The 13,509-nt window shown below is 40.8% G+C and overlaps 2 protein-coding genes across 2 annotated transcripts; one reads left to right on the top strand and one right to left on the bottom strand.

Annotated features, from left to right (window-relative positions):
- Positions 1-215: 215 nt before the first annotated feature.
- si:ch211-170d8.2 (uncharacterized protein LOC571755 homolog) lies at positions 216-2,537 on the top strand. The gene is given in 5 exon segments (XM_063897487.1): positions 216-248; positions 459-470; positions 473-581; positions 1,433-1,577; positions 2,034-2,537. Coding segments are annotated over 5 exon segments (645 nt in total). The 3' UTR covers positions 2,380-2,537.
- Positions 2,538-2,892: 355 nt separating this feature from the next.
- On the bottom strand, positions 2,893-12,324 carry mlec (malectin). Its single transcript, XM_063897180.1, has 6 exons — positions 12,124-12,324; positions 11,490-11,710; positions 10,831-11,009; positions 10,056-10,232; positions 7,341-7,398; positions 2,893-6,728 (listed from the first exon to the last, which is right to left on the bottom strand). Exons 2-6 carry the CDS (start codon positions 11,689-11,691, stop codon positions 6,484-6,486), a joined length of 861 nt encoding a protein of 286 aa, XP_063753250.1. The 5' UTR covers positions 11,692-11,710; positions 12,124-12,324; the 3' UTR covers positions 2,893-6,483.
- Between the last annotated feature and the right edge of the window lie 1,185 nt (positions 12,325-13,509).

Below are 13,509 nucleotides of genomic sequence, written 5' to 3'. Positions count from 1 at the left end.
AAGAGGGGCAGGGTCTGTGAGGAGGGCAAGGATTCAAATTCTAAGTGGAAAGATGTCCCCATTGTCAGTGGGGTATATAGCAAGCAGAGAGAGGGATAGTTGGCACAACAGAGAAGCTGCCTGCTATCCACCAGTGACGATCCAAAGGCCAGGATTAAGTAATTGCCATGGCCTCCTCGCGATGCATTTGGATTTCTCTATTTCTTCTATCGGGGATGACACGATTTATTGGAGTATTTGGCCGCCCAGTAGACACGCTGGGATCTCATAAAACTGCAGATGAATCTTCCGGAACAACTTTACGCTCGGACGCGTTGAGGCGGTGGAGGCGCGGGGTGGCGGATAATCACCGGGAGCGGTGCGCGGAGCTGGCGGCCCCTTGGCTGGAAAATACACAACCAGCTCCCGAGGATAATGCTACACTGTTGCAGCTCGTGCTTTGCCTTTAACTCCTGGAGCCTCGCATGGCCTGGTTTTCCCAGGGAAATCCCTTTTCAGCTTTGTGCGATCGGTTTACCATTGCTGTCAAGAAGGACGGGACTGCAGGAGCGTAAAAGGAATTCAAGGTCGCTTGAGAGGAGGTAAGACAAAGTAGATCGAGTTTAAACGCATGCCTTGTCAAAGCCTACGTTATAACCGAAATGTATTGGTCATGGTAGGCTTCAGAGCTCAACACGAAAAAGTGGATCAGGTTGATTGTCACGTGTTTTAATTCCACAAATTGTTGCTCAATGCACGATTAAGATGTTTTACTGTAACCACGGGACATGGTGAATTCAGGATTAATTGAAGGCCTAGACACTCACCATCAAGAGGGCCATGCAACCAGTAGTGAAACGTTTTTCAACTGACACAAATGTCATAACTTTACTTGTTGATTCTATATCTTGAGTATTGAAACATGCTCATCAGTATGGATTGAAGATATTCCCAATATCAATGCTCAATAAAAGTATTTACATTTGTCATCAAATCCACTTAAATTCTCTCTGCACCTTGTGTTCATAAGCAGCATTGAGAGGGCCAATCAGGGAACACGTTGCAACATCAAACTGGCATATAAAACTCATGTTGTGTTGAAAAAGTGACACTTTGCAGGAATGTCACATGCTGCAGAAGTGAAAGCTGGTGTGCTTGTAAAGCAGCTCGGAGGACATTTATGGCTCCATGAATGCATCTGTATAGAAGACAATGTTATCTGCATACAAATGAGTCTTAGCTGGCTTAATGTCCCCTCAGAGAGGTGTCGAGACATCCTGCTGACAGATTAACATGGTATTAGGAGTGAAAACATCACCTCTGTGGTGTAAATCTCACTCCCTGAGATTTATTAAAACAGAGCATGACATGAGTGTTTGTGCTGCTCTGTGACCTGAAATGCTCATAAACTTCTCTGTGACTAACTCCTTCCTCTCCTCCTCCTTCTCCTCAGGCACAGATGTGGAGTTTCTCTTCACCAGAGAGATTTTATCATTGTCGGTCATCAGAGCCGAGCTTCACCTCCAACTTTCCAACCCACAACACCTGGACATCCATCCTGTGCTTCTATCATTGGCAAAGCTAGGCCTTCCTACAAGGTAAACATGATATAGAGGTGTAAGAACATATAGACATTGTCTTGTAATATTATGTTTTTTGATACCGTTTCCAAACACTGTATGGACTCAAACTAATAACATGCATGCAAAGAAGAGTGGATACTTTTTAGGCCCTCTCAAGGTGTTCCTACGATGTTGGATACTGAAGGATCTGTAATAAATGTATGCATATAGTGTTTTGATTGCATATACATTTGCAGAGATTGTATGCATAATGGTCTGTTATTTATACTTTGACAGTTTTGCTGAAATAATGTAAATAATATGCAATATGTTGCATTGTAACATGACCTTATTGTAAAGACATTTTTTGATGATACACAGACCACTCTCACTACAATCGGTTTTATTTACCTTTGAATTGTTTTGCACCTATTCCTCTTTTCTGTGTCCTCTTTGCCTGGTTGTAACTGTGTTTTCTCTCGCCTCTTTCAGGTACAGTGTGTGGTCCCGGGGCAACACGGTGGACCTGAGGGTGGATCTGCTCTTCCTCTTCCAGAGTCTGCAGGAGGCGGCAGGTGGTGCTGGAGGGGTTCCCAGCTTGGTGAACATGCGGCAGGTGGTGTTTGCTTCCATGGGGTATGCACCAGGAGAAAAGCCCACTTCTGGTGCTCAGCAGGACACTGCTAGTGATGTGTGGGGGGAGGGGGCTGGCAGCACACGGCCTGCTCTGGAGCGGGGCCTGGTCCTGGGCTGCAGTCAGGCTGGATCGGGGGTGTCCTGTAGAACGGGCGGTGTTCACCTATCACACACACCTTTCATGGCTCTCTACTACAGATGAAGTCAAACTGAAGTAAATCTCTATTTTCGGACTAAGAGACATGCAGAGTGAGAGCTCACAAGGACATTATGCACTTCAATGTCAAATATATTAATTTATTAATGTAATTTTTTGCTAAATATATATGTAAATAATGGATATGCTACACTGTAACTTTTATGGAGTCATTCTTTGGTTATTAAAGCTCAATCTAACAATGGCTTGTTGTTACAAGAGTGTGTGTGCGTGGAAATGAAACAGTGTACTTTGTTCAGCTGTGTTCCCCTTGTGGATATTCTGGTGCCAACACGTTAGATATGAAGGTCTATTTCAAGAGGTTTTCACAGGTGGTGGAAAAAGGTGGAAAAAACAACACCTGGACAAACAGAGGGCATGTACAAGTGCTGTGACCCTGCTGGGACCACCTCATGTGTCAGGAAACATTGTTACTTTTAAATCTGAGCTCAAATAGTTTGTTCAATACCCAAGGTACCATAAGTCAGGTATGTCGAGTGGAAAAACAGCAGCACCACATTCTGATAAAATAGCACATTTATTAAAAAGAGACAGCATTTATCAGCATTTCCGATTTTGCAGATATATGCCACATCAGAGTAAGATCAGGTGTCTCGGATACATTTCTCAGTCCACCTGCTGCTGCCTACAGCCCGCACAGAGGGGCATTTATTCATCCAACACATGTATATCTATACAGTAGGACTCATTAAGCGCACACTCACTATCTCACAGACTCACACTGTGTGAACGTGGCTGTCAGACCTCATTGTGTGTGTGGTCTACTGCCTGGACGATGACACGTTGGCAGATGTTTTGCTGTTCAAATTTGTCTCTGTTTAAAATCATCTCACATGTTCAGTTGCTTTTTAAAATGAGGGAAAAAAAGGAGAAATAGCAACAGGCTTGATATGTTCTTCTCAAACAAAATTACAATTCAATTTACTTCTTTTTTTTTAGGACATTTTCAAGAAGTTGGGAGGGAGTATTTCACTGCTTTACCAATGAGAGAAAAAATAGGTTGAAAGGAAATGAGGAACCGTTAGCGACATAATGACACTGAGAACCTGGATGTAACGGCAGCTATTCTTTGGTTCTCCTGTGAATACAACAGAGTAGATCTTCATTCCACTCTAGTTTGTTCAACAGTGAGGTGTTTTAACACGAACAGGTCCCAAAATGGCTGATGAGCTAAAAAGACTGTTGGGAGAACATTTTCACACAGTTTTTATTCAACCATTTTTTTGGACTGGTTTTGCTCCTAGAAAACTTAATTACAGTTATAATTATTTTTCTTCTGAGACTCCTGTTAGCGTGGAATGAAAATCTAGCCCAGTAAAATGTGTTTTAACAGAAGAGGGAAACAAAAACAGGCTAACTTGATGCAAGCCAAAAAAAAAAGCAACTGCAAGGTGAATGATGGTAAAGCACAATGTATTCAATAATTCAAGGCAACAAAGACATACACACAAAAAATGACATGATTTTAAAATACATGAGGCAGTGCAAAATGTCACACCAATAAAATATCAAGTTTTAAAAACTCAAAACAAAACAGATCCTGAGGAAAAAATTCAAACATACAGATCCAAGCGTATTATAAAATATCTCCAGATCAGCCCTACTCCGATTTAAATTATATATAATAGAATGGAAGATCCCATATTTTCAGACAAAATCTCATTTATTTGACTCTCTGACAGTCAGTTCATCTGGCTGCCCATTAAATCTTTTTAAAACTCTGTACCAACAACCGTTCTCCCCAGAAGAAAGGCCACAAAGTCTTCCTCAAGAGGAAAAAAAAAAACCTAACATCTCAGCAACAACTCAAACGTGATGAGAACAAAATGGTTGTCACACGATAAAAAGTGGGATTTTTGTACCTTATATACACACGCAACTGTGTAGACTTGTAGAGGAACAGAACACGGTGACTTTGGTGCTGAACTAAATGAAATTTTTGCATCTTTTCAGAAGGAAAAAAAGGTGCTTGTATGTCTTAAATATGAGATAAGTTTACAACTTAAAAAGAAAGAAAAACAACATAATCAAAAATTGCCATCAACAGACCAAAAATGCTCTGACGCCAACTTCTGGCTCACCAATCAAAATGAGAAGGAGAATCGAGGAGTGAGGAGGGATCCACGACACCTGAATTATTAACCGTTTTTCAAGTACTGCATATGGCAACAGCAATACTAGCAAGGGGGTGTCGGGGGACATTTAAGACGCATTAGTGAAACAGGTAAAGTTACAAAATCGTCCTTGAAGTAGAGCTAAGCACTTAAGGGAGGTAACTAGATACATAAACAGGAGGGTTCACAACACAACTCCACTAAAAATGGAGAACAAAGCTGCTATTCAGTCAGCATGGAAAGCAAAAAAAGGATATCATTGTTCAAAAGCTGAGAAAAAACAGACGAAGTGGACTGATAATGTGGCCATATTAAAAAAAAGGGCGTTGAAGATAGTTAACATTTTGTCCCCAGGTTGCTCAATCAATTAAAGGACCAGAAGCTTAACTGCACTCAAAAGTTGACATTGAATTAACAAAATGGTACAGTCCACATTAAAGACGGATCAGAAAACGCGAAATAAACACTTTCGTTTGACTTTTCACTGATGTTGTGCTTTCTTGTGTCTGACTACAGAGGGAGGAACTTGTGGTTCCACATAGAGCAACGTTGGGGGTGTGTGAAACAAGTGCATTGACGAGCACAGAGTTTATTAGATTAATGTGGTGCTTCAGCAGCCTGTTCTCTCCATTTCAAAGCACATGGAGGACTGAAGTCCATGGCCCCGAGCCAACACAGCATTCTTTTTGAAATCTGTGTTTGAAAACACTGATGTAAAACGTGGCAAAACACAATTTCTCCAAATCAGTTAAATGTTGATATTAAGGGGTAATGTTTGTCCTAATCTACCTGTTGTCAACTCATTTACCAAAGAGGCTTAAAAAAAAAAGTATTATGAAAGCAATTTATCAAATTAAAGAGGCCACCATTTTTGTCTTTGAGAAAATAAGAAATACATTCTTTGGTGAAACAAAAAAAGGTAAGCATGCATACTAAATGACTTCAGAGAAAAGGCAAAGCTCACAGTAAATACAGAGATCTGAAGAACCCCACTCACTTGAGCTACAGCGTTTCACAGCATACACTTTGACTCTGGTGTCCCTTACGGAAAATAACATGTTCCACGTTCTCACTTTCTAATGTTAAAAATGGATTTTCGTATGAAAGCAAAATCCCTTAAGGACAAAATTATGATCACCTTTAACAGCCCTAAATCTGTATTTGGTGGAAAATGCAAAATAGGTAATGTTCACCATACAGATTTGTGTTACCCAACCTAAATGTTTGCAAAAAGGCAGGCTGATTTAGACAGCAAATAATTCCACCCACTGCGGATCTGGCTCAACGCCTGTTTCTTCTTAAACAACTTATGGCAATGATGATGGCACGTCAACAAAGGACCAACTAGATCTGAGTGGAAAGACATCAAATGTAGAGGAAAAATGGGAGCCCCACAAATGCCAACTGTATTTCCTCTTACCTATTCTATTTAACCAATTTCTAAACAGCACCATTTCCAATTTGATGTGTCACCAGATGCAGAAGAGGAGTGTTAAACAGAGTGGGCTTCCTTGCTACCCCCAGTACAAAAGCAATGCTTTTAGCTTATAAAACAGGCCCAGACAAATCCCTCCTGAGCATCTCTTAGCTGCTGAAATGTGGTTACAAACCGTGTAGACTGGCATCTGTAAATCCTGCACGCTCTCCGAGTGGAAATGATTAACATTGTTCAAAAGTGTCAGCAGAGGTGGATGCGAAACACATTCACGAAGAAGCGAACAGCACACACTTCCTACAACTCCTTTTTTTCTTCCGGTAGAATTGGACAGCAGCAATCGCTTCATCACGAAGTGGCGTCCCGAAAAGTTATTGTCTCTTTTTGTCCTGTCGTCCAGATTTTCTCCAAGCTCCCTCCCTGTGTATATGCCTTTACCTGTTCTGCTGATGACCCCCCCAAACCCCTACCCTCCTTCTCCCCCTCCATAGTCTCTTGCCGTCTTCTCTGTTTGACGTCCCCTCCACCGATAGTTGTAGCTCACAGCCGACAGAGGCAGAACAGTGTGGGGATGAACACCCCGAACGCCACTAGGATGGGGAACATGAGGCTGCTGTTGTCTGCGGCGTATGGGTTTGGTGTTCGGGGGCCTGACTGGACCCTGGGCTTGGAACCTGCAGGAATCTTCTTCTTCCCACCTTCCTCGCCGGGCTCAGTTTCCTCCTCTTCTTCCTCCTCTTCCTCATGCTTCTCCAAGCCAGGGTGCGGCTGAAGTTTGGGCACATCTGTCCGGAAAAGAAAAAGGGTAAGGGAAGTCCAAAATAAGAAAAGAATGTCAGCACAACTTTTGGTATCAGGTCCTTTTCTGTTTTACACTGCAGAAAGGATATCCTCAGTGTAGGGCGGAGTCTTTGCTAACTGACATCATTTTCAATGCAACACTTTCTGGATTCTCTCATTGGCAACCAAACAGATGAACAGAAGCACGTGTCAAATGTACGTTGTTCTGTGAGATTAATTTGTGGCGAGTTAAATGTGGTGGTTGTGCCAATTTTGGAAAATGTAGGAATAGTGGGTTTGTGTGGGATAACCCGCACTGGTAGTAATTCTCCCTGACCAATCAGTGGCCTGCAGTGTTTGAACTCCACCTCAGCTTGCTTTTAACCTTAATCAAAATAGTATCAGAAATGTACCAGTCTGATCCACAATCCTTTCTAATGGATAACCAAATGGTATTGGTTCCAAGCTTATTGAGTAGAGCTGCGTCTTACCATGCAGCTGAAATGCAGCATTAAGTCTACAACGTCTCTACTAAACATGAGTACATCTGGTTGGACCAAACATTGTGATGTACTTAAATGCTAATTGCTAAAGAATATGTTTGTGTCATTACTCACCGTCTAATGTCCCCTTCATTACATAGAGAGCGCAGACCTTGGGATTGTCATAATAACCCTGAAACACAGAATAACAGAAAATGTCATTTAATACCACACAGCTTGTTTCAAACAACGATCTATGATCTTTTTCGCTTTGAAGAAACAACAAAGTAAGGGCATGAGAACCCTTATCCAAGTCATTTGTTCACTTTTACACAATCTATATAAAAAGGCTTCCCTTCTTTTTTTATCAGACACTGTGATCAACATTTGGTGCAGACAATGCAATGAACAGTGGAAAACCAAAACACCTGTGCTAGAGCCCTGTTGTCTATTTATTGTTGGAATATTTTCCTTTTGCTGGAAGAACAGACAGAGTGCAAGTGCAAAAAATAAAAAAGGGAATTAAAAAAAGGGAGAATGAGGTCACTGCAGAAAAAGCATTTTTCTAAGTACGCCACCATGCACATCTAGCCTACAGCCAGATGTTCTACAAACCTAGCGACAAAAACGTTCAATTACAGAACCCAAAGCTTAAAAAGGGCAATCTAATAATATACACATTTCTGCGGCCTGCAGCAGGTGGCCAAGAAACAGAATAAACAAAGATAACAAAGGTGATGTATCGAATTAAAGGTGCAAATACGTGTCAAATAAATGCTGAGAAGATCATTTCAAAGTCAATCTCTGGCAATAAATACATATAACACATGTTTCTTCTGTGGGCAATTTATAAAGTATTTTTGATGAGTTCTTTGTCATTTTTACAGCAGGATAAATCACACTTATGCGGACATAAAAATCATCCTCACCATTCAGACAGTTTCCCAGACAATGCAAACAGTACAGATTTACAGTATGACAGGGTGATAGATTGATTGTACAGAGGACAAAAAGGGAAGTGTATTATGCAACACGTGTGGGGAGAAACCAAACCACAAACTCAATCACTCCTGAAGGCCCAGGGCAGGAGCTGCTGCACATACATATCATCACTGAGTAAAATGTGACAAGAAAACACAATTACTAACCTCTTTACAAGATAGCAATAGATAAGAGGGCGTTTAAGGTATTTATAGATAAGAAGACCGTTACAATATTTAGAGCCAGGCAACAGACCAAATTCCTCCATTCTGCTCTATCTGGAGCTTTGCATATTCCATAAAAACAAAAGATACTTAAATGCCTTGTGGAGTAGTTCCTTATTCATTTATTCCTGATAATTATAAAATGAAGACTTCTTCTTTATTTCTCAAAACATTGCCCCACTTACCAACAGCTCATTGGCTTGTTAATATCTATGTGTGTGTATGTTCCTAGTCTGCTTTAACTTGCTAAAAAGTACATATATCTGAAAACGGCAGGTATTGAGTGTTTGATATAGTAAAGTCTCTCCAAATCACAATAAACAGCAATCTTGTCTATGAAAAATGTAAACAAAGGCAAGCAACCATTGACTTAAAGAATAGGTAAATAGCTTAACTATAAGCGTGGTATAAATACCGGTATAAAGATGGATGATTGCTAGAGAGAAAAGGTATAGTTGCATTACATGACAAGTTAACAGATATGATAAAAGGCAGCCAGATGTGAGGCCGTGTTAAGTCATTTGCATGGCCCACACACACTCAAACCGGCAGTGAAAAGTCCTTTCAGACATGGAGCTCATCATGTAAATGTGCCATTGATTTTACATGTCAGGTTCGAGTCCTTTGGCCAAACAAGTTATGAGGATGGTTATATCTAAACACATCGGAAATGAATGCCAACAAATATGTGTCGTTTTTCTATCATACTAGAAAAACGACAAGCTGTTGTTGCACACACCCTGGTTTTTATACAGATTAAACAAACAAGATATGACGCGGTAATTTGTGTGTTAGAGTTGCTGTTGGTGGATATTGTTATCTATGGAAAGAGAGGGGTTGACAGTTTCCACTACCTATGTTACAATAAGCTAACCGGTTGCTGGAGGTAGCTTCATATTTAACAGACCAGAAAGAGGTTTCAATCATGTCATCCAACCTTTAGCAATAATTGTATTCTCTAAATTGTCCAACCATTTTTTTTTATCTTGTCCATAGATATGTTGTTATTGTAACTGAAATAATTTACATTAATAGATTGTCTTTGATTTAACTAAATTCAATATAAAGTAACATCATTTGTTCTTTCTGACCTTTCATCAAGCAAAGCTGCCGATCATTAAGAAAATAAATAAACAATTTAGCAAATTGACCTTCCTTGGCACACCCCTTTATACATGTTGGGTGTTGGCTTAAATAAACTCTGACTTACAATATTATTTGTTATCAATAATCTCCAGATATATATTTTTTAATTGTAAAATGTGACCTATATATTTAGTTTTGTACATCAATTGGAAAAATGGACTAGATGACATTATATTTATGGCAAACCAAACAAATGTCTTAATTGCTTCTTGAAATACCGCCTCATAAATTGCTATCTTAGTGTGTAAAACGCTGACAAAAAACACACATTTAAGTTTATCATAGATTAGCGGAGATGACACAAATTAAATACACTTTCAGATAACACGTTTCTGTTCAACCCACCATGCCTGTTTGAACTGGTTAAGCAACTCAAAAATGGGGTTATCATACTGCTATTCACAGGTGTCATGGTAAAATAAACAAACTGACACTCCCTTGTGACAGGCACAGGAGTTAAGACATTTCTCATCCAATCCAAATTAAAAAAAAAGCTCACCTTTACGAACTCTGCAGTGAGCTTGCCGTTGAAAGTGGAAACCTCTCCTTGCACGCTCAGTTTACCACGTCTAATAGAGAAGGGTACTATCTCATCATGAGCAGTACTGTGGCCCACACGCTCAAAGATGTCCAGGTCCTTCACCACCACATGGCCGTTTAGACGGACGTCAAACACCTAGGAAAAAGTTCCAAAGTCAGCAAGGAAACACACAGCTTAACCATCATTTAGTCATCAATAAAGTACTCTTATTATACTGAAACCTGCAGCTCGATTAGTATTCCATGGTTTTCACCTTCAAGGTAATGGTAACACAAATAGGCCTTTATCAAACATTTTGACAGGTGTGAATAATAAATAACTGACGGATGAATCTCATTCAGCTACTTCAGTTTCAGGGTCCTAGTATCACAGGAAGGCTCGCTGTCACTGCCATGCCCTACTCAGACAATTAAAACAATAGAGCCATTTTTAATGTTGGTAGGAACACCTGCACTTTTCCAATCTGAAGATCTATTGTTTTTATTATCCATTCCATGGCCCTGTGGACCCAATTGGTCGGACCACACATGTCATTTCACTAAATGCCTAATGTGGCTTCTTTTCAAGTCATGTTTAACATCTTCCTTACTCACACCTGTGAAGGTTGTGAAATTATAGTGATATGTATAATTCCGAAAAGATCACAGACCTTGCTCAATGCATACACAAACTGTGCCGATAAGAATTACAAATGTATTGAACACAAAACACACTCATTCATTTATTCCCATACCTTTTGCTGTGACTGGGCAAAGTAAACTTCAGCATACTTCATTACTAGTATATAGTCTCCTTCGTCGCGAATGGGGATATCATATCCAAAAGTATCCTCATTGTAGCGCTCTGTCTGATACAGAATCTGGTCTTCTGGACTGGAGCGCAGTATTGGCAGGCGCAACCCATAATCAGACGCTACAAAAAGGAGAATTGCATCAGTGTTATAGTGCACTTTGATCACTGGGCCACATTAATATCTGTATAACTGGAAAACGGATCATGTCAAAGCAAAGCACCACATTGTGCAAGCCCTGACCTTTTCCTGCACTGAATGAAACACAGTGCCCTTCTGTCTCAAATGAGAAGTTACCACACTGTTTGCTTTAACTCACATTTACAGGATTTCTGCTTCATAACTTGAGCCAGGAATGACTCTGCAGTCAAATTGAACATATCATCACCTGCTTCCTCTCCATGCTGAGAGGGGCGGAGCCTAGTCCTTTACGCTGACTCCTCGTTAGTTTGTGGTTACTTGCGGAAGCCAGACCATGCAGAGGTTTCTGTTAGACATTGTTGTTTCTGACGAACATATTTTACCTTCACAATGTCATTCTCAGCAACACCTTTACATGTAAAGCGCAGCAAGGCTCATATTAGCAGTTAACACCCACTCACCTTTGCCAAGTTTCCCTTCCAATGGGTCCTTCTTGAAGTGAATACCGTGCACGTCTACATGCGCTTCACCCCCGGAATTCACAGCCCAGATCACCCGGTCCGCCAGGCTGAGGCCCCCGCCGTCCGCCCAGCACGGATCTGCCAGTAGCGACAGCACCGCTGCAACCAGACTGGCTACGAGCTGCGCCGTGACCCGCTGCATTGCCCCTCACAGCCCGGTCCTGGACACGGAGAAAGAAAGTGTCGGTATCCACTTGCATGCACCATAGACTCATCAAGGAAGTAATCCTTCCACATTTAACATTAACCACATAAGGTTAGCTAGCGTAAGGAGCTAGCAAGCTTGTCTTGATGACATGCAACATGATATCCGAGTTAGCCATCATGCTAACGTTAACAGTACCAATACCGGCTGTAGCACACACAGACCTATAAAGCAACAAAGAATATACAAAAAACTATCTGATCTTATCGTTAACAAAATCATGATTCACTACCTCGGATTTTATTGGGTAAACTACAAGAAAATGATTCATTAGCAGCGATAACCGTGTGTCGGTTAGGCTAGCTAGCTACCCTACCTGTCTAACCAGAAATACTTATATGAAACCCCAGGTCATCCAATATCTCTCACCGTCCCCTTCCACAAATGCCTTGATCCTCTCCTGTGCCAATGTGTGAGATAATCTCTCCTGCTACAGTCTCACCAGCAGCCTGTACAATGTAAGGTAACTTTACGGTGGGCAGATATTCTCAGTTGCTGGTGGCAACAGCCTGCTACACTGACTTTCATTCAATGTGTGCATCCGAACCAGCATTTGCTCTGCTAGCATCGACTGCAAGTCAAGCCCCCAGGAAGTGCGCCGGACGTTAAAGCAAGTTTTCGTAGTGGCCAAATGGGTGTACTACAACTTCCGTGTTAGTCCGTCACGTCGAAATAACTTTACCCCATTGACTTACATTGGGAAAGAGACGTATTTAAATCAGCGTATACTTTATTAGCTAAATAAACTACCAAGTACGAACATTTGTATATACCTCATTTGAATCATTTGGGTCTAAAAGTTGTAAAATGTGCTAAAAGCAGAACCCATTGTTATTTTCCCTGTCAATGCATTTGACTGAGCAGAGAGCGGGAGATCGGAGGCGGGGCTTAAGGGAAAGCTGAACTGCGAATGCTCCATGGGCCCACATACGGGTAGTTTTGCTCTCGAGATGCAGGCTATGCAGGCCTTCAGGCGCCACTGAGCAACCCTGATCGGAATGAACGGAGTCCCGCCTCCAACGGTGTATCCACTTCTCGTTATCCATGCTGCAAGTGTGCAGGAGGCAGAGCAGTGCTACCTAACCTCAGTTTTCCCATGACTAATGAGTGACACGGACTCTGTCCAATCACATCCATCCACTCATTCATAACACAGCCCAATCACGTCTTAGTTTATTATAAAAATGAACAAATGACGACATTAAAGGCTTTTATAGAGAAATGCATTTGATATATCTTGCACGGGGTTGTAAACATATATTTTCATATTGTAACATTGATCGACAGAAGCGTAAAGAGTGAAACCCCCAGTGTCTTTTTCCACGTCAAATGATGATTGGATGAATTTAAAGCCCTGAGTTTAACCTCTCAGGCAGCATCGTCATCTGTAGATATAATAACTGACTAAACGCTATATATAACGACATATATGCAAATAAAGAGAATAAGAAAGTTATTTTATAGTGTTATACATTTTATTTGTAGTTCCATTATTTATCATTGTCTTAAATTGTAGAAAAGTCCTTTTCTTTGTACGCAAATTAAATCAACAATCCAAACCTACATTTGCCTATTTCATAGCAGGGGTACCAGTTCTTCTCTCTTTGGCAACCAAAGGTAAAATAACTCCCAAGGATATATTTCATACAATATTATTTAAGGGGGACAGAAAACTATAAATATGTATTGTAAATATAGTATCACAATAATACACGGGTTCTTTAAGAGATATTTACACCCCCCTCTTTCCGATAT

This window comes from Eleginops maclovinus, chromosome 12, assembly GCF_036324505.1.
Source record: "Eleginops maclovinus isolate JMC-PN-2008 ecotype Puerto Natales chromosome 12, JC_Emac_rtc_rv5, whole genome shotgun sequence".
NCBI lineage: Eukaryota > Metazoa > Chordata > Actinopteri > Perciformes > Eleginopidae > Eleginops > Eleginops maclovinus.
The sequence above is the reverse complement of the archived record's forward strand: the minus strand, read 5'-3'. Positions and strand labels throughout refer to the sequence as shown.